Consider the following 22,440-nt stretch of genomic DNA (forward strand, 5'->3'; position numbering starts at 1 on the left):
AACTTAATTATTCGAAATAAAGTTGTTTACTTGTAAAAGTTTTTGATTTCACCATACATTTTTACTATTAATTAGAATTCCAATAACACATTTGCATCGTTTAATTAGAAATACACTTTAATTTAAAAACTATAAGTTGATCCTGATAATTTTTTTCTGTGCCTCATTAAGAACTCCTTTCCAAGGTCGCAAAAAAAAATGGGAACATATTTAATTATTGGAAAATCCAGTTAACGATTTTTTAGAAGCACATTTAGAATATGTACATAAATGATTTTCTCTTTTGTATAAATAAACTAGTGGCGTTTTTATGGACCTATAAGTTTTTTTGGCGGTAAAATCTCTTCTTGAAAGGTGAAAGCATTTTCTTGGCACATATTTTAACGGCCTTTTTATGTGTGCTAGCCGTGAGGTAGCGAAAACTGATATACCCATGCGCTCTAACTATAGTAGAGTTTCAGTTTAGTTTCCTTTATTTAAGACCTGGTCTAGCCAGGGATACAGTGCATCGAGGCGGGAGTAGACGCCTGGCTTATCGGCCAAGGCGCACCCAACTCCCCAGGACACAATGCCCACCAGTTGCTCCCTCACTGACAGCGGTCCCCCCGAGTCCATCTGGCAGGCATCCGTGCCTCCTTGAAGGTATCCTGCACAGAGCATCCGGTCGGTCACGCTCTTCCCCAGCAGGTTTCTGCAGGCTGTCTGGTTAACGATGGGAACCCGGGCATATCTCAAGCTATCCGATGGCGGACCATTCATGGACTTGAAGCCCCAGCCAGCTATGGTAGCATAGGTGCCATCGGCCACTCTCTTGGGGTTCACAGGAATGGCCTTTACCTATAAACATAAACATTACCTTCAGCTATAGCATCTGCAACTCCAAGGAACAACCCTTACCTTATTGGACAAGGTGAGGTTTTTGGCCAGCCGGATTATGCCAATATCATAGTCCATAGTCTTGGCATTGAACTTATCGTGGATCTGCAGACCGGCCACCGAGAACAGTTGCCCATCTTGGCGATATCTCGACGTTCCTCCAACCTTAACCCTCAGCAGGCGATGGGAAACTCCGTTTAGGCAATGGGCGGCAGTGAGAATGGTATGGTTATCTACTATAGAGCCACCGCAGTGGTGTATGCCGAACAATTGTACGGATACTATGTACGGAATGTTGGCAATATCAGCTGGAAAGCCGCCAACTATGCGGGGATCTGGGCGGTTCTCCAGGCCCAGACACCGAAAAATATGAAGGAAAAGTAACAACCACTTGTAGATCATTTTTCCACTCAACCGAGGAGGGAATCGTATCAAAGTAGGAATGTGCGGCTCTTGGAACAGACCTTAAGTACAGCAGAACGTGAAAAGTAATGAGAAAAGGCATTTCAATAAGTGCCCATTATTTTGTAATTAGGCAGGAGTTTCGTTATCTCACAACTGTCCACACGAGACCAGAGGACTTCAAGTTCGCCGACAGAATCTAACTAAACGTTCGTGCTGTGAGCTATTAGGAACGGGAATTAAGGTTCGTAGCAGCAAAGAATGGGCTAGCTTTCATAATTCCAAGCACTATTCAATACAGATTGCAGCCATGACCGGGGATTGGGTTCTTGAGAGAGGGCAAACGGTGCCCAGAGTCTGGAATCTGCCATGAGTCACTGCAGCAGGGCTTTCTTCGGTCCACTTCGCCTTTATTTTGACACATATGTGTGCTGCGTAGGCCATATCATCTGTACACAGAACTAATGGCCAAATTTGGTGGCCGCTCGTCCATTGTTTGCCCAATTGGTTATCAAAGCACGACCCGTTTTCTCGGGGAACGGACTCGAAACTCTGATTTGCATTGGCTTGACCCATAAATTTGGAAATCAAACACCGTTTGATGGGCCATTCCGGCTTTGCTTATCTGTGTGTTTGTCTCCCCGTCTTCGCCAATAAAGTGGGCTACTCGAGATCGGCGGATAGCATTGATCTGGGCCCGTGGGACGGGGGAGCTGGAGGTGGGGCTGGGGCCAAACCCACACAAAGTGCTGGGCTACATTTAATTTAAGCCGCTTAGGCGTGTGTGCGGCTAGAATGGGAGAAAATGGGCAGCGATTTCGGGTGAAATGTGCCTTATTAGTGAAAGTGAAAAATAGTAAAAACGCCAGCGACAGTTATAAGCCAAAGCCCATTACTACGCCCGGGTTTACGGGCGGGTCTCGCAAGAGAGCCCTGGGGTGCTAACAGGCCCATAAGAAAATTATTAGGCGCGGGGAAACCATGTTAATAACAGGCGAAGAGAGGCAGGTGAGGAGCAGGTGAACACTGTTCTCGAGCGTTGACCGCAATTGCCAGTTGCATCCCGAACACGTTCGAGTTCGCAGTGTAGAGATCGTGTCGCATACAGGTGATCCGCGAGTGCTCACCAGCTAGGCCAACAACTTCCTCTGCTCGAGGTTCTCTCTCTGGGAGACCTTACCACACCGAGCCATAGCCCCGAGACTTTCTTTTGTGGGCATTCCGGAGACCAACCGCCTTCCGCTCTCTTGCAGGTTGATTTTCTCCCAGCGAGACGGCCAGCCAGCCGGAGAAGTTCTTTATCTAATTTTTATAACAAGTCACTCGGCGGCTCTGAAGACTCCAGTTCTGCGGCGACCATCGCATGGTCAAGTTCGGCGTTCCTTTGTCCCAGTGCGAAATAGGTCTTGGGCTGCGAGAGTGTTCTGTTTCAGTGTGACTAAGCTGAATTTCCGACCTCGGGATAGACTTTAAAAATAACTTGTTAATTAGGTAATTGTTTGGACACATAGTCGGGCTGGTTGGGATGGGAAGGAGAGCCCCATATCACTGGCCTTCTATGGAAAAAGAGCCTGGGTTTCTGTGGCTCAAATCGAACCGCTATGCAGCGCATGCACCAGCTCTGCGCCGGACTAAGAACAACTAAGAAAAATCGGGAAAAAGTGTTAACCGGTTTGTTTAAACGGCAGAGATCAGGCTGACGGATGACTCTGCCAGCATGGAAAAAACGGAGACAATCATTCCGAACAGGCGAGGAGGCCTCTGCCTTTGCAGCAGCAAAAACGCACGAAGCAAGGGGAAACTGAAAAAATACCATGTTATGAGTATTATGTTCTTTCAAGATTCCCAGTCTCCAGTCTTCAGTCTTCAGTCTGCAGTCTTCAGGCTGCAGTCTCCAGCCTGCAGTCTGCAGCTTCCGTCAAAACATTAGCGAGCATTAGGACGTCCGTTTTGAAATGGCCGGCCAGCAGAGTTGAGGGACGGCATGACGTGACTTGGTCCGGTCTCCCTTCATCCCATAATGGAGCGAATGTTCCCTGAAATATGCACGCCTAATGGGCAGAAACTGCGAAAACCATGGGCTCCCAAATGCTGCACAATTAACACAGTGGTTCGTTAGCCCCCAGAATCTCGCCAAATGGCAAATTAATTTAGCAGTGTGATATTTGCCGTTAAATTTTCGGCAGCGCTTTAGTCACTGGAGAAATGAAGTCATTAACACACTCAGAATGGTGAAAGTTTTTCTCCGGCGGCTCCTCTTGAAGATCGGATTTCTATTGACTCTGTGGCTCCGTCTGCTAGATCTTTAATTACATCATGCATCGAGAAATAGGCTGAATGTGAACGGAATTGAAGTCGGTCAGCCTGGGTGTAGTCGCTTTTGGCAATAAAATAGAGGTATTAGGACCGGGAAACAAAGCCTCTAAAATAAAGGAAAAGTTCGAAAGTGCTAAACAGTTAACAAGTGCTGATTGGCCGAAACAGTGATCATTGTGATGTGCCTGCCTGATTGATGGATCGGTTTTGTGCACATGTTCGGGGTCTTTGACTGGTTATAGAGAAGTATTTTTATAATAAAAGCTGACTTGTTCTTATTAAATTGGACTCTTTCTTAAGTTAAGAGCCCAATAAATGTATTCTCATCTTCAAAATACAGACCTCTATAGTATAATAGGAATACATTTTTTGTTAATGTTCTGTTCTAACTACAGAACTCCTATGCCACAACCTATTAAAAATATTATCATTTTGAATATACTATATAATAATCTATTTTTAAAGATGAGTTTCTGAAGTGTTTTGAAACACATTTATTGACGTTTCTAACCACAGAACTCCTAGCCACAGCCGATACATACAGATCTCCTTAGTTATCAAAACTATTATCATTATGAGCACACTATATAATGATCCACTTTCAAAGATGACCTTCTGAAGAGCTTTAAAACACATTTATTATTATTCTGTTCTAACTACAGAACATGCCACAAGCGATACCATCAATTACAAAAGTTCCAGGCCGCATCCAATGCTATATTGCCCCTAAAAAGCTTAGATGAATACTACTTCCCAATGGATCTCTAATCGCCTTGCACTCCCCACCTCCCACAGGGGGAATACTCAACCCGAAATTCCTGGCCCCCAGAAACGAGCATCGTTTAACAGCAATTTGGGCAATAAATGACTGTTCGCACTAATCGATTGTGATCAGCGACACAGTTAGGCGGTGCTGTTTCCCCGGCTGCTCATGTCCATACCGGTTGTCTATGGGTAGGGGTAGGGGTAGGGGTCTTCGGTGTGGGTATGGCTTTGGGTTCGACCTGATCGCTGCGGGCGCAGCAACCCATACGTATGTCTATGCTAGGCGAAACAGCTTTTTGACGATAATCATTGACCCAATTCTTCTGCCGCTTTCTACAAGATTTTTGTACAATAACATGGTCATGGACTCGTTATAATGCAGCTTCCTGAGTGGCCATTCTTTACATGGCACTGCCGAACGAGCATGTGCACCGGACCCAGACCCCATAGGGGGGAGAGAGCACCAAAAGTCTTTCAAGCATTTTATCTCTAATTAAGTTACGGCTCGTTTTGACCGGTGCAGGGCTTATGAATCATTCGTACGAGTCCATGAACTAACGGTCTGTGTGCCTATTCCATCTCGGAGTGGAAGAGATCGACCCGTCGCCACAGCGGATTAGTGTGTCTGGTGCGTCTGCAGTGGAGCGTTTCCTAGGCCAAGCCCGCCGAGTACCACCTATCCGTATCTATTTCACACCGCGGTTTTTCTGCACACATGGGTATTCATGAGAATTCCTATGCCGTAACGGGGTCCGACGGGTCCAAAATGATCGTGGATTATACATACGTAGTTTTATAACACAGTTATCACGTTAGTAAGTCATGCTTGAAGAGGGTTCCTAACGAGCTGTCCGCCCCTGGCAACTGCCTTGCTTGAAAACCCAATGCGCTCCCCCCGTAATAATATTCTTTTCTATAATTGAATTGTTGTCCCGGTCTCAGGTATTTGTATTAATAATTTTCGAAATTGTGCATTCCCTTTTGGGCTCGCAGAGGTTCTTGGCGGGGAACAAGTTCTACATGGTACCCGATGGCTGGCGAAAAACTAGAGCTCATGACCCCTTGATGGTCTCTCCAGCGCAACCGTCAATCATAAGCGATGCCCATTAACTCGGGACCTGGCGGTTGCGCAAGAGTTTAGCCCAGCGAACCAGAAAGAATCCCAGTGAATGGTGCACGGGGTCATCGACGTGAGCCCGCGCTCCTTAACGGAGTTGCTGGCCGTGATATTGGTTCCCCCGTCGGAGACTGCGACTCGTAATAACTCGCGTTACGCCTTATGGCAAACAAATTAATTTGAAGGGATTGAGACAGTAACTGCGTGGGCAATGTGCAGCGTCAATATTGGGCTGTCCATAGGAACCTTCTTGGTGGACCCTCTTCTCACGGACACACCTTTCTTGCAGGCCCCAGTGATACTTAAAACATGGCCAAGGTAAACCTACTGCGACACCTCCTCCTAGCCCTGATGCTCTACAGTGCGGCCGCGGCCAAGGAGCATCTGCGCATCCGAAGACAGGCCTCGGAATCGGTGACTGCCTCGCCACCAAATGCTAGCAAAGTAATAGCCCCCGGAGAGACGGAATCCCCAACGGAAATCCCCGGTCTAAATGAAAACCCCACGGAGGTCGCCAGGACTGAGAAGCCCATCGAGACGGTGGAGACCCGCAACTCGGCCTTCGACCTGCCCGCCGCCTCCGATCTGTCCAGCTCCCTGGGCTCCGAGGAGGACAGCAACTACTACGACAACGCCCCCATCGACTGCAATCCCGAGCTAGTGGGCTTCGAAATTGTGACAGGGTGAGTAGCGCCAACTGGCCAGCTGGGTGGCAATCGTCTAACAAGTCCTTCGCCAGCTATGTCTTCTCGGCGCCCGAGAAACTGATGGACTCCCAGCCGGGCACTCTGATGCTCACCGACTGCCTAGACACCTGCAGGAAGAACAAAACCTGCCAGTCAGTGAACTACGAGACCGGGCTCTGCGTGCTCTTCTCAGCACACGCCGATCAATTACCGGGTAAGCTACTTAGGGGCCTAAACAAGCCACTTCAAATCATAATTACCACTATTGTTCAGGGGCCCTGACGAAGTCGCAGTTCCCCGTGTTCACAATCTACGCCCAAAAATCATGCCTTTCCGTAAAGCCCTGCTCGCGAGCCTGGTACGTCGATCGCGTCCAGAACTACAAGCTCAAGACGGAAGTGAAGCGTACCGTGTCGGTGGCTTCCAGACGCGAGTGCTTTGAACTCTGCCTCAGCGAAACCGAATTCACATGCAGGTAAGCACCCTTGGCTCTGCCCACCGCAGTGCGAAGTGCTCTATTTGACAGTCGAAATAATTGGGCTCCGTTTGGCACCCCTTCATCGCCAGCAATTCGAGCATAGAACTGCCTCATTTGTGCCCCGGAATCGCACACTCAACTGGTCCTTTTCCTTTTCCTTTTTATTTGTCTTTTATGTCCCACATAGATCCGCCAACTACGATCGCGCCTCCGGAGCCTGCGAGCTGAGTGAGCTGGACCGTTTGACGTTAGCCGGCTCCCAGGCCTTCCAGGCGAGCGAGGGGTCCGATTACCTTGAGAACCACTGTGTCGATGAACCCAATAAGCTGTGCGAGTTCAAACGGCTGCCTGGCCGCATCTTGAAGACGGTGGACTCTGTCTACCAAGAAGTCAGCAGCATCGACGAGTGCCGGGAGTTGTGCCTCAATTCGCCTTACAGGTGAGTGACAGGCCTTATTAAAAATAATAGGCATAATAAAGATCGAGAAAGATGCACAAACAGTGATCTCAAGCAAAGCGTGCCAATTAAAAGGGAAATCGCATCGTATCATCTTTCGATTTTCATATAGCAGATTAATAGTAGGAAAATATAGGGAAATAAAAGTAGGATCCCTATAACAAATGATATCCCACCATATCATCTTTCGATTTATCTTGAAAGATCCATAAAAAGTGATATCACATCATATCATAACATAACATAATAGTAAGGTATGATCTTATAGTAATATCATATCACAGCATCTTTCGTATCTTGGTCTGAAAGAAAGATGCATTAATAATGATCTCATGGTAGTATCACATCATAACATCTCTCTTTTCTCTTCGCATTTTCTGTGTGTCTTCAAGGTGCCACTCTTACGACTACAACGACACTGGCGACATGGTCTGCAGGTTATCCCACCACAGTCGTGCCACCCTGGCCGATGTGCAGGAGCCCTTCCTGGAGGTTCCCGAGGCCTCGACCTACGAACTGACTTCCTGCTACAATGTGACCATCGAGTGCGGCGGCGGAGACATGCTGGCACGTATTCGCACCTCCAAGCTGTTCAACGGCAAGGTCTACGCCAAGGGATCGCCCAAGTCTTGCTCGGTGGATGTCAGGAGCTCCCTGGACTTTGAGCTGCGGATGAACTACCACGATCTGGAGTGCAATGTGCGACAGAGCACCGCCGGTCGCTATGTGAACGACATTATAATCCAGCATCACGACATGATTGTGACGTCCTCGGATCTGGGCTTGGCCCTGGCCTGTCAGTACGACCTGACCAACAAGTCGGTTAGCAACGGCGTGGACTTGGATGTGCGCGGCGACATCATGCCAGCGCTCTCGGAGGAGGTGATCGTGGAGTCGCCCAATGTCATCATGCGCATCACCTCGCGGGATGGCTCGGATATGATGCGGTCCGCCGAGGTCGGCGATCCGCTGGCTCTCAAGTTCGAAATCGTCGACGAGCAGAGCCCCTACGAGATCTTCATTCGGGAGCTGGTGGCCATGGATGGCGTGGACAACTCGGAAATTACCCTGATTGATTCGAATGGCTGCCCGACGGACCACTTCATAATGGGCCCCATCTACAAGGGCTCGGTGTCCGGCAAGATGCTGCTCTCCAACTTCGACGCCTTCAAGTTCCCGTCGAGCGAGGTGGTCCAGTTCCGAGCCCTGGTCACCCCGTGCATGCCCAGCTGCGAGCCAGTCCAGTGCGAGCAGGAGGACACCAGCGGGGAGTTCAGGTCCCTGCTGTCATACGGACGCAAGCGCAGATCTCTCAACGAAACAGGTGAGTTTGTGGTGCATCAAGGGGTTTTTCCAGGGAAAATGTTGGAGAAGTGGATACAGAAATTCAGTTATCATGGAGGAAAATGATAGTTTACAAGTAAATGATCTGAAAGTATCTGATTGAAGGCAATTCCTATCCGCATATCCATTTAAAGTTGGAAAAGTAATGGGTACAGATATCTAGTTATCATAGGATAATAAAATATTTTCAATTTACCGGGAGTAAAACGTTTGATCTTATACTTCTTTTATTGCTAACCAAATATTAAGACTTCGGAGTTTCTAACAGTTCTATTATGATATGATATTAAAACATAATTTTTTTTTCATCCAAATTTTGAACAGTTCTATTTTGATATGATATTAAAACATCACATTTAGTTATCATTGGAATTTTTAACAGTTCTATTATCATCCCTATTTTTATCAGCTTCATTATGATATGATTTTAAAACACCATACTTGGTAATCACGAAAATATTTACAAATTCTGTTTATGATATTAAAACATGATATTTAGTTATCCGAATTTTTAACAGCTCTATTATATGATATTAAACATGATAATTATCCCACTTCTCTCCATCTCCGCCTGCTCCCCGCGCAGACGATCATCCCCGGCCACGTCGCGACATCGACACTTCAAAGAAGTCCGCACCTAGCGACATGCTGCTGGTCCAATCCATCCAGATTACGGACAAGTTCGGATTCAAGCAAGATAAGCAAGAAAGCGGGGATTATTACGACGGAAACGAGACCACGTTTACGGCCAACGAAGAGGGTCACGGATTCTGCGTTAACGCCATTGGTAAGTGCGCTTCTGCGGTCGTAAAAGTAAAACTCTCGAGAGAGCCACTTGGCCAAAAGTGGGCCTGATTAATGAGTTCAATATGTGGCTGACGCGTACTTTTCCCTGCTTTCCTCCGCTCCACAACTAGGTCTTATCACGGCTGCCACGATCTTCCTGCTCACTCAGCTGGCCGTGATCGCGATTTGGACGTACTGCTACCAGCGCCGCCAGAAACTGCAGCCGTACCAGCACTCCTACTGAGCGAGTGGGGGAGGATCGCCGAATCGCATTTCTTCACATTAACCACATTAACGTCTAAGCTTCACAAGGTGCAATCAATATTTACTTTACGAACACCCGTCGTCCTGATACCACATCCGCTATTTGCCTTATCTAGTCAGTGCACGATTTTAGAGAAATGGAATGAATTATGTGTCTTGTTCGGTGGAGTTCAGAGATTGTTTGCATTGCAGCCACGGCGTTGGGTTTGTGTACTCCTCAAGCAGACTCCCCACTTGCAAAGGAAGTTCGACAGCCGCCCGCCTTGAACTTCTTTTGCGACTTCGGAGATCAGATGGTTGACACTTGTAAAAACTAATACGCACTACACGTGCCCCTCGAATTAATGCCCCCCATCTGTACCGAATGCGATCTAGCTCTTAAGCACTATAATTTATTACACATCAATGACAGTTTAATGTTTGCATTGGACCCCTAATTTTATGGAACGAAACTCATCTTATTATTAATAAACCTAAGTTTTTTAATGAAATATTCAGCGAGTGTGCTTCACTTGGGCGGGAAACAAAGTGCTCTGCATAATCTTCTCTTTTCACATATGGAAATTAGCTTTCTACGCGGAGAACACAATAAAAGTATTATCATTTTCATTGCTTGCATTTGGAGCAGCTCATATGTGATGGGAATGGCTGGAGAACAGCCGGAGCGCCGGGCTCTTACCCACGCATGGCAAACTGTGCGAATTGGACGTGGAGGGCAGACACCTGCGAGTTATTATTTGTGCTTCAATAGGACTTAAAATGCATCCAACTGTAAAAGGCGGCTCGAGGGCTTCCAGGAACATGCTCACTTAGAGTCGCCCAAAATGCACGAATCCCAATCCCCAGGCACAAAATAGAGATGCGGCGGGAGGGCAGCGATTCACTTTTCGGTGTGGGCAGAAGGCAGAAAGGTCCAAATGTCGTGCTTGTTTTCGTAAGTTTTCCCAGCGACTCGACGGCCCATCTTCATTATGGAGTATGGAGTATGGAGTATGGAGTATGCAGAATGCAGTTTAGAGCCCAGCCTCTGGAGTGCCCGGTGGATGGTGATGGCGTACACCTGTACGAAGATCCAGCAGCTGTGTAAGTATCGCTAGCCGCAGCGCTTGTGTGAATCATGCAAATAAATGCACCCTCAGCACAACAGGAAACAGGCTTCGTGCAGATTTGTATCTTTATCTGCTGGAGGAGCGCTCTCGCATACGGGAAAGTGACTCCTGTCCACGTCCAGTCGTCTGCCCGTCACTTAGCTCCTGGCTTCTGGCATGTAGCATCTCCTGCTCCCCCTCCCCCTCCTCCTCCTCCTAGTGTGTCCACCAGTTGGCTGACTGGATTCCTCTTCTCTCTCAATTAATTTACTTAGCAATGCGCCTTCAACGACACTACCTCGAGTGGTACCCAGTACATGGAGCGTCCAGAGTTTGCAGTACTCGGAGTACTTAAGATTTTAGATCGCTCTGGCGGCACTTAACGCTAAGTTGTAGTCAGTTTTCAGGCATAATCTGAAAAGATTCTTAATTAAAGCATGCATGCAAGGCGATAAAAATGAATGTACGTTAGATTTGTAATGATGGTGCCGTGGTTATTTTCCCCGCTCAATTAGAGATTCCCCAGCGCCGATTGTGCTCCGTCAGCACACGAAATAATTGGACGTGTTCTCGCCAATGGCACAGCTCGGCATTCGTGCTAAGAATTGATCACATATGCAGAAATTAAAATGCATCACGTTCGAAGGATGCCCAAGAAGTTTTGCTGGCTGAGCTTTATTGTCTGAAAGCGACGTGGTCTTCCTAGGCTCTTTTATGGCCAAGGCAACTGGTTTGTACATAAAGACCGAAGGCCGGGGAATTATTGGCTTGCCGCTGCCCCAATTTAATTTCCACTCCGAAACGCGATCCCATGTCACCGGGCTGTTAGAAATAATGAGGAACATAAACACTAATCTCCTGTAAGATTGGTCGTATCTGCAACCCCGTATATATGGTTTTATTTTTACAATAGGAAAACACGTACTTAGATTAACATATGAATTGATACAATTTGTATACTATATCCGCTTCAAGTATAAATAAAATAATCAAGTAAAGTAATTAAAAACAGTCGGCTCGGGATGAATTACCTGGGCCATTCGCCAACCGAATTTACTATTTACTATTTACAGCAGACTCCGCAAGGCCGTTCTCTAACTACAGCTCTGACTCTTAAGCGTTTCGGTGAAATGGAACTGACTGGCGCTTTTATGGCAACACTCGGGGTTATGAATCCGAGTAGATGGTGCATCGCTTGTTCTTGCCCACGGAGGCCAGCAGGTTGCTGTTGGGGCTCCAACTGACCGCGTTCACGGCGGTGCTGCGGAATGGGAGCAGGGAACAGATAAACCAGGATTAAGCACAATAAAAGCCAGGGGATAGCACCTAATCAGGCACTTCCTGCGGGGCAGGCGGGCTCCTTGAAGGGGCCACTACTAAAAGGTTTTACTACCCACCTGTGTCCCTTGAGAGTGGCTTCTAGGAAGCCATTCACATTCCAGATGTATATAGCGCCGTCCGCCGATCCACAGGCAATCTTCAGGCCGCTCGAGTTGAAGGAAGCCCGAGCAAAATCACAGCTGATTTTAAAGTGTTCGTTTCTGCAGGAAGAAACCATCGTTAACCCCTGGCTGGGACCCGTATCTCGGTGAAACTTACGTAAACGTGGATATAACTTGGTTTTTGCGTAAGTCTAACAATTTAATAGTATCATCTCTTACAGAGCATATGAGGTAATTGCAATCTGTGGAAGTGACTCATTGTAGCTGCGATCGTAACGGGGGATGGGGCAAGCACTCACCTTTTGACAAGTCCAAGGAGGTGATCTTGGCCGGCATCAAGACGTCGTCCGCCTGCTTCTCCGTGCGTATGTCCCAGAACCGGATCTTCTTGTCGTAGTGCCCGCTGATTATGGTCGAGCCCAGGCTGTCGGTGGTCACGAGATCATTGCAACTTGAGCCCGCGAATTTGGTCTCTATGCAGGCGATGCTGCGCAGATCCCAGATCTTCAGCGTGCGGTCGTGGCTTCCGGTCACCACCTTGATGGGCTCTTGGACGTACTTGGCAGCCATCACCTTGCCACTGTGACCCGTCAGCGTGTGCTGCAAGCAGACATACAGTTAGCGGGGAGTTGCGTTACGGGGCAAACATCATTCTATAAAGATCCCAATCTCGACATCTCTCATCGTGGCAAGCGCAGAGGAACACAATGACTACTCGAGCCAGAGGACCGACCGCCAACACCTTTTCTGGCCCGGCATCATGTGTGCTCATAGCATACCCTCCTCCAGAAACCGGCTAATTACCCGGGCTAAGTATCTTTCACTAGAAAGGCGCGCAATTAAAAAGTGTCCGCAGACATTAAGAGACGGTAGACATTTAATTACGGCGTTATAAACAAGGATCTTAAAAACACCACGCATAACTGCCGTAGAAAATTTATTGACATAGGTCGCATGGTGGGGCATACTCGCCCCTCTTCCCCCAGCCAGAGTCATTGACACTGGGATTCTGGCTTGGAGAACTGTAAACCGCGATCTATCTTTCAACCGCGATGCTTAATGGTGGCAACAAGAGAGCAGATAAGATGTAAGGCCTTCCCGGTGATCGGGGAAATTGTTGATTTACGAGATTCGGCAGGAAGCTGTCCGCCGTGCCGGTAGTGATATAAAATTCGCAATTAGAACAGGGCATTCTTGGCATATGCGTTGGGGAAGGATCTATAAATCCAGTGCCAGAAAAGGGAATTGCGGGCCGCTGGTCAGCCTATTAAATATATAATAAAAGTCTTCTGCTAATTGCCAGCCCAAGCCGTTCCATGGGGCTGCCCTTCGGGGGAGCGCAGACTCTGCCTCTCTTAATGGAAGAGCCTCCAAGTCCGAGTCCGACCGGCAACCGGTCAAGTCGAACGGTCAATGTACGCGCAGTGTGGCTTGAAACGCAGTCGCCGCGGTCTCTCCGCCTTGTGGCGACGGTGTCTCAAACATGTTTGACGGGAGCCCAGGTCCCAGTTCCGCGCAGAATTGGAGACCTCGAGAGCGGAGAGCCGCAGAGAAGAGTGGCTGGGTCTTCTCGGAGAAGAGGCCGGTTCCCCACTTATAACGCGGATTGAAATGTTCTCTTAAACAGTCCTATTTGAAGAACCAACCAGCGGTTTATACTTGGCTTCGAAAACGTGTTGCCGCCAAACCGGTGGATTTCAAATTCTGCCTGGCAGTCCGCAGTTTATCGGAGTGCCTGCGTGGAAGGAAGGTGGAAGTGTCCTCTTTTTCGATAGCCATAAATTAAGCAAAATATTTTTAATGCCCGACACATGGCCGGGGTCTAATATGACATGCACATAAATAACCCAGACAACTGGGAGCTCCTAAGCCGATTGATTCAAATAGGAATAGTTACATATATTTGATTAGCTTCTACCTGTGCTAACCCATGATGAAAAGGGTTATTTAATATGTTATAGAGTCCTAATGCTTTTCGAAGCCAATACCATTTTGTAGGCCATTTCATGTTGTAAGACATTGCACCTTGTGGCACTATTTGGCTCGGCGGCGCTATTCTTCAGTTACAGTTTCCAGTTGTGCGCAAAAGAACCGTTTAAATGTCAATCCAGAAATACCAGTTAGAGGAGAGGAGTCGCCAGAGTCGGTGCTTTGCACGGATGGAGGATGGTTGGGTGGCTGGGAGGCTGGGAGGCCGGGAGGCCAGCTCCGGCTGGCGGAGAACAGCAGGAAGAACTGCACTTGTATGTCTATTCGCATGCTGACGATGTGCAGCATAAATGGATGAAGTTGCGGATCTCGCCTGACCAGGCGAGAGATGAACCTTGGGGTAAGAAAGATTATTCGGCCGCAATTCAGGCCAACTGCCAATGCATCGGCCAGTTTTCCCCGCTTGGCTTGCATGGACGACTTTTATTTATGACCGCCAATTGAAAACGATTCGCTCGATGATAAACGCTCCCAAAAGGTCTGAAGAACCCAGTTCCGCAGTTTCTAGCCGATTCTTTAATTTAATAATAAGAGTTTAAACACAAAGAAATACAAACTCAAACCGATCCCTAATAAATTAACCTTTTTTAGAAGCCTTCTCGGAAATCTTGTTGGGATGCATGCAAGCATTTCTCCAATCATTCTCAGCATCTTCCCACCCGCAGACAGACCCACCAAACCCATATATCATGGTTAAAGTGCCTTATTTACTATATCAGTACACACTTTTGTTTGCCATCAGCGTCTCTGTAATGTTTACGTGTTTACTCTTCGCCTTTTTCCGAGTTAGAAAGCGGCAAACATGCAAAATTTATTTATAAACATTGACATTGCTATGAATGTGGGCATATATGTATGTACGCGAGCGTATGTACAGACCAACTTGAGTAAACAAAGGCAAAGAGAATTATCACGAGGGCTGAAAATTCTTTATAAATCAAGGCATCAAAGAAGTCGGTTTAGAGCCACAATGGAAAAGGAAAGTATGGCTAGCCCATTCTGCGTAGACTAAGTGTTGGCCAAAACGAAATGATTCCTTTAAAATATTACCCCTATTTGTTTATGGTAAAGAAATGGAGGTATCTTAAGAAATTATTTGAAGATCATCTCTGGGAAAATCTAGCAAACTTGCGGGTGAGTAGGTACTAGAGTTCAGCCTGTAATCGCAGTGCAAATCACACTCTTATATTCTAGTATAAACAATGTATAGCGTCTAGACTAGTCGACGACAACGAAAATGTGCTTTCCCCGTATATATTATGCTGAAATGCGTTTCGCTTTTGTTTAATCACAGCAGGCCTATGGCTCATACTGTAACAGATACCTTATAATATATCTTTAGAAATAAACAGAGATTTTACTCACCCTTAATCGATTGTCCATCACTGTCCATACCCTGGCGCCGTAGTCGTTGGAGGTGCCCAATATGTAGGCACCTGTTGAATCGAAGTCTACGGAATTGATACCTGCACTGCTCCCGCTTAGAATGGCACGTGGTTCGGTGGAATCTGAAATTATGCAGGTTTTTTTGTATCAGATTTATAACTATATCTTATCTAACCTGATTATGCCAAACACATTTTGTATAAAATAAAACATTATCCACTCACTTTTGCCAATATCCCAAAGTTTCACCTTGCGATCGGCGCCCCCGGTGGCCACCATCCGCTCCACGGGACTCCAGCGCACCGCGTGCGACTCGTTCTCGTGCGCCTCGAACTTCATCAGGATCTTGGTCGGATTGGCCTGGCCCAGGTAGCCGGTGGCCTTCAGGGTGTCGAGCGAAGCACGGGAGTTCTCGCCGATCTCGGCGCCTGCTGTAAAACGAGCGCTAATATATTCATTATCGTCGAGACCTATGGCTTCCATGGCGCCGTTCATCGCTGCCTCGTCGAAGTCCTCGTCGCCGATGAGGCCCCCGACGAACTGGGCGGGGCTGGAGTTGCGCTGCAAGGACGCGGCGCCCGGCGAGGTGGCCGTGTTGGTGTTGCTGGACGAGGAGCCGGGCTCACGGACCGCGTCTTCGAGGTCACGTTTCAGTTTGGCCGAACGTTTCCTGAAAATTGACGGCAGTCTTTTTCTAGATATGTCCAAGAACGGTTATACATTTATATTAAACCAAAAATAAAAAGGAGCAAATCAGAATGAATGACACAATCGAGAATATTCGTCTAAATGGTCCGTTCTACTCCTTGGCGTTTGTTAGAGAGTGTTAGTATACAGGAATATATTGGTAAATATTTATTACATGCAGTTTTTGTGTAGTTTTCCGTAAACCTTTACGTATTGGTAGTTCCCGTGCTCCGCATTTTTCGGTTAACTTGCTTGCATGACGTTGAGTGGGTGGGCAATAAAGTGGTTGTGATTAACACGACTAGGTGATCAGCGGTCGGGTGGATGGGCACTGTAATCTCTAATCGGGTATTAAGATAATCGCCTAATATACATGCCCTAAAAGTTGTTTTTTCTATTTAATGAAATTCTCTTTGGCAAGGATTAATATTCTGGAATTTCCTAAACTGCGCTGACTTCTTAGTGACATGGAAAGGCAATTATTTGCTTATCTGCTTTCAACTATTATCGGTAGAGATTGGCTTTTAAAATATATATTATCCTCTGTTCAACATCGATTTTAAGAATTAAAAAAAATAAATATATCAATGGAATCATCGTATGTATTGGTTAACAATTTATGTGTAACTTTTATCACACTCTTTTATAAGCATTAGATAAGCTTCGCGATTAACCATTTTATGTGTATCCTCTGTACCTATCTTGTTACGAAAATGCATTTATATACATGTATATTAATGGTCGAAGAGATAAGTAATATTAATCGTTATGTTTCGCATGATAATAGGGTTAGGATGCTTGTATTCCTCAGGAGACCTACCTTATTATGCTCTCGTTCTCCTCGTTCAACTTGTCGGCATCCTTTGACTTGTATTGCATGAGCCGTTCCAGCAAACGGCGATTTTCATCCTGTGAATTGCAAGAGAAGGAAAAGCTTTTTAGCAGACGCTTTTTCATATTTGGAATATAAGCAAGTATTTAGCGCCGTTGTGCCGTTTTCCGCGTTGAACGCTAATATGCTACTGGATCGAAATCGGAAAGATAGCAAGCTTTTCCCCTGCTGTGCGGGCCATCTGCAATGTATTTATCGAACGAGCCAAATACCGTGCAAATCCCCATTCTCAATGGGATTCGGAAGCCTCGGGTAAGTGCCAATAAAATTGTTTTATTGGCAACTTTGAATAAACAAATCTTTAGCTTTAATTGATAAATAGAATCTAACAAATGAGTAGCCACTCTTCGATCATAAAAATAGCCCCATAGAATGTATATACACACTATCAAGTGTGGTTTTAGCGCTTTCAAATGGTTTATCAACAGTAGTTGTTTACCAAAATTTAAGCAGATACGAAGAATTTACTTTTTAGTGTTTCTTTTTAGGATTCAAGTCAACTAAGCCAAAGCAGTAGTGATTGTGGGGGAGTATAGAAGTGCGCCAGCCAAACCACTTACTTGTACTCCTCTCAGTTTGTCCTCGAGGGAGCTAAATGCCAATTGAAGCGCTGTGTGTTCGTCCAACATGGTGTTGTTCAGTTTCTTGAGTTCCTCAAGACTCGAGTGCAGGAGCTGCACTTCAGCGCGCAATCGATTGTTGTTGGTCTGCTGCTCGGCGAGGCTGAAAGAAATAGATATATTAGTGTCTGTTAGAAATATAAGTCCAAATGATGTTCTAATTATAGTCCTGGGTCAAATTAGTGCCTTTAAGGTGATATTTTTAATAAATTATGTTTAACTTGGTTATTTTGTATAACATTTTCAAACATAATAAGCTGAAAGTCGATCATTTAACTTAACAAAAAAGTAATGTACTTTTAAATTGTGATCCTCGTCATTAACTATAATTAATTGAAAGATTGAGTCATAGTAGCTAAGAAAACAATAGTCTGTTGAGTGATTGTGACTCAATGTTAATTTAATTGTTTAGTTATCTTTCCTTCCCTAGGTCTTTGTTCGCTTTCAAACTTGGGCGCCCAACCCGAAAGACCCTCTCTAGCTACCTGTGCTCCTTCTCGGAAATGATGATCCTTTGCTGCTCGACCTTCTGGTTGAGATCGACGATCATCTGGGAGTTCTCGCCCTTGCGCTTGTGCAGCTCGGTGAGCTCCTCCTGCTGGCTGAGCAGCTTCTTCTCGAGCGTGGCGATGGCCACGTTGGAACCGGTGCCACCTGTTGACACCGCGCTGCGTAGCTGCTCGTTTTCCACGGATATCTTCAGGTTGTCCGCCTTCAGCTGCGCCACATGGTCGATCAGTCGGTTGTCTGCAAGTTGACGATGCGGTTAATTAATATGTGAGTGCGTGACCATGAAGTCTGGAGAGCAGACGGTTCGGATTCGGAGGTCAACTGGGGTGCTCCGCTGGCCAGCTGGCCGCGCCGCTGACCCAGATACCTACTTTGCTCGATGATCTCCTTGAAGTTGTCGCACTCCTTGCGGTTCCGCTCGCGCAGTCGCCGCACAACATGCGCTCGCCACACATGCTCCTCCGTGGACATGCTGCTTTAATGTGTTTTCCCCGGAATTTACACTGGGTGCTCCGCACTCTGGATTCCCGACACTGGGGCTTCGGTTCTCGGTTGCAGGACTCGTGGCGACACCTTGGCTCGGTCGCCTGTTCGCATCGCGTGGGGGCGTGGCACGGGCGCTATAAGGCGGCTGCGTTGACTCGCATAATTGTTTAAAACTCAATTCAATGCGCTGCGTTGTTTTTGTTTTTTTTTGTTATTCTCTTCAGCTGTTCATTAGAGGTGGACCTAGGTCAACCGCGGAGCTATCGATATTCATCGCCCCGAAGAAATATACCTTAAATACCGTATATGCATACTGAAATATACCAAAACTATTGACTGCCAGGTGGATGTATCGGCTAAATGTGGATGGTGTCTCCGCTGTTCAAGCCGAAACGGTACAGTCAAGCGGTTGAGCCGTTAAGAAAATAACAGTTTTTCAAATTCAAATACAAATATATAATTAAATTATAAGTACTATTATTTGTAAGCTGAGGTTATATACAAATGATTCAAGATTTCGACTCCACATTAAATTTATGTTCCTTTTTACATATTTAATTCCTTTTTATATCGACGATTGTACTTTTCCAGCTTTCGCATGTTTTGACTAACCAGATCAATGTAAACGTCCTTGTCGAGATGCACCTTTGTTTCCTGCTTTCTATAGATCGACTTGATATCGAAGAGGGGTAAAATGGCCATTTTCATGATCGCAAACAAAGAGCCGGCCAGAGCTGTGGTGGGAATCAATAGGAGCCAATACTCCAGGGCCAGGTAAAGCTCGTCGTTCATTCCCAGGGAAAGAACTAGCAGCCTCACCAGGTGATGGATCAGTTGTTCCAGCGTGCACCAAACCACGTTCGAGAAGAACTCCAGGATGGCCAGGGAGCCGGTCGTCTCCACCAGAAACTGTATGGCATACGGCAGGTGCAGATAACGATCCGGATACATTTTAATGTCGGTGGCCAAGAGCCCGAGAGCTCCTAAGAAAATCCAGCCTCCCAACTTCGGAGCAGGTGAACAGCTTTCCGTAGGTTGCGAAAGGTATACCGAAATCCCGAAAACGAAGTGTATAAATCCAGCAGTACAAACCGCTTGATAAGAAGCCATATTCTAATTTCCTTTCTTTTTTACAAAATTTTTACTAAGCACTTCTTTAAAGAATTTTGATGCTCTAAAATCTCCCGTATATGAGTGATAGATTCCCGGTAGATAAGTTTAAAATTAAGAACGAGTAACGAGTATAAATACCCAAGTTAGCTGGGAGAACGCCTTCTCAATCAGAAATAGTGTTCAAGTGTAAAAGATTCTGGGCCTTTTGGAGAGAAAAGATTGTAGGCTTCCGCAAATAACCAATATGAAGGAGAAAAGGCGTGGAAAAGCCGGTTGTAAAACCATGTACAAGTACCAAAAAAAAGCGCGTGCTTCACCCAATGGCTTCCTGAACTTCTTAAGAGAATACAAAAGGCGGTGCTGTGGATTGCCTCCACGGGACATAGCACACTTTGGAGCCAGGCAATGGAATAGGCTGTCCCTGAGTGAAAAGCAACGCTTTCAAAACATGGTAAATATAAAAAATACCTCAATTCGAAGCTAATATATCATGAACATGCTAGGGAGAACCTGTAATCGTTATAAAAAACCCACCCAAAACGTTTGGAAGTCACTCTACTGTTGAAGTCTCTCATCGGGATGGAGCCTGTTCAAGGCGCTCCCCATATGCCCGCCAGAAGGAATCTTTCAAGAAAAGGATCCCTCGAAAATCCACAAAATGTCAGCAGAAGCCGAAAGCAAGCTCTTTGCAAAGCAGACGAGACCCGAATCCTTTAGGCTCTGCGAATGCCTACATACATTTTATTCGCAAGTTTCAAAGATTGTACCCCAAGTTCGAGTCCAGGGATCTATTGAAGAAAGCAACCCGTCTGTGGTGCCGCCTAGAAGGAAACCAGCGCAAACAATTCGAGCGGCACCTTTGGTAGAGCGTTCAATCCTCAGCTTTTTCAAAATAATAATATCTTTAAATATTTCAGGATTATAAGAACTGGTTAGGAAACTCTGTTAGGTCCCATTATGATGTGTTTAAATTTAAAGTGGCTAATAGGATTTTGTAAGCCGAATAAAATGCATTAAAAAACACTTTCGCCCAAATCGAAATCCATTTTCTCAACACACACGTACTATTTCTCTAAAACCCTTCTGCGTGCGGCGTTTATATCAATAGGTGCCATAATAATCTGTGCAAATTCCTTTCAATTTTAATCCACATCGATAAGCATTAGAGATCGTGTGCTGGAAGTGTGAAAATAGACTTCAATGTACTGCTGCACACATATCCCCTGGAGCGACTAGAAAGCCGCCGTGGCATTTGGTCAGCTGCTAAACTACGCAGAACATACGTACGTGTAAGTTTTCTAAACACGCAAAGGCAATTAAAATTTTTAAGCGACATACGAACCCCCACGAATTGCACGCAGTTAACAGGGAGCTGGACATCCCACAAAAAGATTGACTGCAGCAGCCCAATGCGGGAAAACAGGAAAGGTGCACCCGATTGGGTCGCCGAAGCGTGGGTACACTCGAGAGGCCAGCCACTAGTTGGCTATCGAACATAATATTGTACTTATAAAGGGTGTGGAGATATGGAATGTGCCTTCGTATATTTATAATATTTAAAAATTAGTGAGATCCAGGAAATATACTTGTATTCCTAATTTGCTATCCTAATAGCACCTAAATATATTTTTAAGCGTCTAAAAGTATGCAGCAATATATTTGTAACTTACAAGTACAAAGAATTTATTTAAATATAAGTATCACTGCATACTTTTAGGCTCCTAATATGACAGCCCCACACCTTTAAACACTATTTTCTAGCTTGTAATGCCCCTCCTCAGTTATTAAGGAGATAATCAGAGGGTCACAAGAGCTTCACCCTAATGACAACACCCATCCACGCAAGCCCCATAGAGCAGGACATGTACCCCTTCGCCCATTGTAGCCGGGTTGTACAACATATCGTATGCTTAATGCATAACTAATGAAGCAGCAGCTCCTACGTCCGTGGCACGACGCTCGCAGTCGCTTGTGGCTAGTATAGCACTAGCATTTGTGGCGAGGCTGTCACTAGGACATGCCACAATTGCTGGCCTTTAATACTCGTACCAAATACCCCAGTGCAGCAGAGCAGGGCAGTGCAATCGAATCGAATCGAATGGAAGCGAGTGGCCAATGTACAGGTCTCCCTGCCTCTGCTCGTTTTGGGCTGCAGAAATGTTTCGTGGTTCGCAAAGTGCCGCTGACGCCATCGAATTAGATTACAGAAACCGCTTTTGTACGAAATGTTGGCTAATTAGGCCCAGGTTCACTGAACTATATGCCATAGTCGGGTGCAAAGGGTTGCATATGTTTTCGAATCCATAAAGGAGGACTTCAAAAATGCGCTTTTTATTTGAGTGGCACTCATTTGCATGGCATCCGTTTGGCTTTGGCCTGGGTTCGGGATCGGGATCGGGATCGCTGGAGCCTGAGAAGTGGCGGCGTAATTCGTTCTGTACTCTACGAACTACCCATACTCGCTTTGTCCCGCACTGAGCATGCGATGGTACTCATAATCTGCATTCGGAATCTAATTCAATTAAGCAATGTTAATGGCCTGGCTGCGGGACGGGTACAGCTGCGGTCAGGAAGTTAGTGCTAGAGTATGTACACTGGGAAAAATACCTTGAGTTTTTAAAATACAAATGATGAAGTTCGATTCCCATGGCTCCTGAAATTGGTATGTACATTCTGCAATGAGAAAAAAATACAGCTCTGCTTATTTTTTAATAAGTTCTAGATTTAATCCTTGTC

The 22,440-nt window shown here is 46.1% G+C and overlaps 5 protein-coding genes and 1 long non-coding RNA gene across 9 annotated transcripts; 3 read left to right on the forward strand and 3 right to left on the reverse strand.

Moving 5' to 3' along the window:
* Nucleotides 1-455: 455 nt before the first annotated feature.
* On the reverse strand, nucleotides 456-1,346 carry LOC108025118 (trypsin-1). The gene is made up of 2 exons (XM_017095383.3): nucleotides 898-1,346; nucleotides 456-837 (listed from the first exon to the last, which is right to left on the reverse strand). Exons 1-2 carry the CDS (start codon nucleotides 1,276-1,278, stop codon nucleotides 463-465), a joined length of 756 nt encoding a protein of 251 aa, XP_016950872.1. The 5' UTR covers nucleotides 1,279-1,346; the 3' UTR covers nucleotides 456-462.
* A 1,252-nt stretch (nucleotides 1,347-2,598) lies between these two features.
* Nucleotides 2,599-9,984, forward strand: LOC108025539 (uncharacterized). The gene is made up of 8 exons (XM_017096067.3): nucleotides 2,599-2,769; nucleotides 5,766-6,159; nucleotides 6,216-6,376; nucleotides 6,436-6,637; nucleotides 6,828-7,079; nucleotides 7,490-8,421; nucleotides 9,028-9,228; nucleotides 9,359-9,984. Exons 2-8 carry the CDS (start codon nucleotides 5,786-5,788, stop codon nucleotides 9,469-9,471), a joined length of 2,235 nt encoding a protein of 744 aa, XP_016951556.1. The 5' UTR covers nucleotides 2,599-2,769; nucleotides 5,766-5,785; the 3' UTR covers nucleotides 9,472-9,984.
* Nucleotides 9,985-11,435: 1,451 nt separating this feature from the next.
* Nucleotides 11,436-18,821, reverse strand: LOC108025439 (autophagy-related protein 16). Of its 4 annotated transcripts, none has more exons than XM_017095931.3 (10): nucleotides 18,477-18,821; nucleotides 18,081-18,342; nucleotides 17,536-17,698; nucleotides 16,904-16,992; nucleotides 15,621-16,066; nucleotides 15,376-15,518; nucleotides 12,321-12,621; nucleotides 12,179-12,263; nucleotides 11,977-12,120; nucleotides 11,436-11,840 (listed from the first exon to the last, which is right to left on the reverse strand). In XM_017095931.3, exons 1-10 carry the CDS (start codon nucleotides 18,574-18,576, stop codon nucleotides 11,747-11,749), a joined length of 1,827 nt encoding a protein of 608 aa, XP_016951420.1. In that variant the 5' UTR covers nucleotides 18,577-18,821; the 3' UTR covers nucleotides 11,436-11,746. The 4 variants fall into 4 exon arrangements, with proteins under 4 accessions (XP_016951420.1, XP_016951419.1, XP_016951422.1 ...); XM_017095930.3 differs by having other exon boundaries at nucleotides 15,621-16,090; XM_017095933.3 differs by lacking the exons at nucleotides 17,536-17,698; nucleotides 18,081-18,342; nucleotides 18,477-18,821 and adding an exon at nucleotides 17,415-17,497 and having other exon boundaries at nucleotides 15,621-16,090.
* LOC127011519 (uncharacterized) lies at nucleotides 14,583-15,381 on the forward strand. Its single transcript, XR_007764519.1, has 2 exons — nucleotides 14,583-15,144; nucleotides 15,205-15,381. It is a non-coding gene; the product is annotated as an uncharacterized LOC127011519 (long non-coding RNA).
* A 211-nt stretch (nucleotides 18,822-19,032) lies between the features above and the next one.
* On the reverse strand, nucleotides 19,033-19,794 carry LOC108025017 (uncharacterized). The gene has a single exon (XM_017095273.3). It carries the CDS (start codon nucleotides 19,699-19,701, stop codon nucleotides 19,138-19,140), a length of 564 nt encoding a protein of 187 aa, XP_016950762.1. The 5' UTR covers nucleotides 19,702-19,794; the 3' UTR covers nucleotides 19,033-19,137.
* A 57-nt stretch (nucleotides 19,795-19,851) lies between these two features.
* LOC108025016 (protamine-like protein 99C) lies at nucleotides 19,852-20,749 on the forward strand. The gene is made up of 3 exons (XM_017095272.3): nucleotides 19,852-20,155; nucleotides 20,208-20,566; nucleotides 20,622-20,749. The coding sequence occupies exons 1-3, from the start codon at nucleotides 19,949-19,951 to the stop codon at nucleotides 20,638-20,640; spliced, it is 585 nt and encodes a 194-aa protein (XP_016950761.2). The 5' UTR covers nucleotides 19,852-19,948; the 3' UTR covers nucleotides 20,641-20,749.
* The last annotated feature ends 1,691 nt before the right edge of the window (nucleotides 20,750-22,440 follow it).

This window comes from Drosophila biarmipes, chromosome 3R (assembly GCF_025231255.1).
Source record: "Drosophila biarmipes strain raj3 chromosome 3R, RU_DBia_V1.1, whole genome shotgun sequence".
NCBI lineage: Eukaryota > Metazoa > Arthropoda > Insecta > Diptera > Drosophilidae > Drosophila > Drosophila biarmipes.

Excerpts from the sequence above, each read along its gene's own strand:
- LOC108025539 (XM_017096067.3), top strand. The coding sequence starts at position 5,786 with ATGGCCAAGGTAAACCTACTGCGACACCTCCTCCTAGCCCTGATGCTC. Across the intron at positions 6,160-6,215 it reads GGCTTCGAAATTGTGACAGG|CTATGTCTTCTCGGCGCCCG; the intron begins GTGAGTAGCGCC and ends GTCCTTCGCCAG. Across the intron at positions 9,229-9,358 it reads ATTCTGCGTTAACGCCATTG|GTCTTATCACGGCTGCCACG; the intron begins GTAAGTGCGCTT and ends CTCCACAACTAG.
- LOC108025439 (XM_017095930.3), bottom strand. The coding sequence starts at position 18,576 with ATGTCCACGGAGGAGCATGTGTGGCGAGCGCATGTTGTGCGGCGACTG. Across the intron at positions 16,091-16,903 it reads GAGAACGAGAGCATAATAAG|AAAAAGACTGCCGTCAATTT; the intron begins GTAGGTCTCCTG and ends GGACATATCTAG. Across the intron at positions 12,121-12,178 it reads CAAGTTATATCCACGTTTAC|AAACGAACACTTTAAAATCA; the intron begins GTAAGTTTCACC and ends TTCTTCCTGCAG.
- LOC108025118 (XM_017095383.3), bottom strand. The coding sequence starts at position 1,278 with ATGATCTACAAGTGGTTGTTACTTTTCCTTCATATTTTTCGGTGTCTG. Across the intron at positions 838-897 it reads ACCTCACCTTGTCCAATAAG|GTAAAGGCCATTCCTGTGAA; the intron begins GTAAGGGTTGTT and ends TTATGTTTATAG.
- LOC108025016 (XM_017095272.3), top strand. The coding sequence starts at position 19,949 with ATGAAGGAGAAAAGGCGTGGAAAAGCCGGTTGTAAAACCATGTACAAG. Across the intron at positions 20,156-20,207 it reads AGCAACGCTTTCAAAACATG|GGAGAACCTGTAATCGTTAT; the intron begins GTAAATATAAAA and ends TGAACATGCTAG.
- LOC108025017 (XM_017095273.3), bottom strand. The coding sequence starts at position 19,701 with ATGGCTTCTTATCAAGCGGTTTGTACTGCTGGATTTATACACTTCGTT.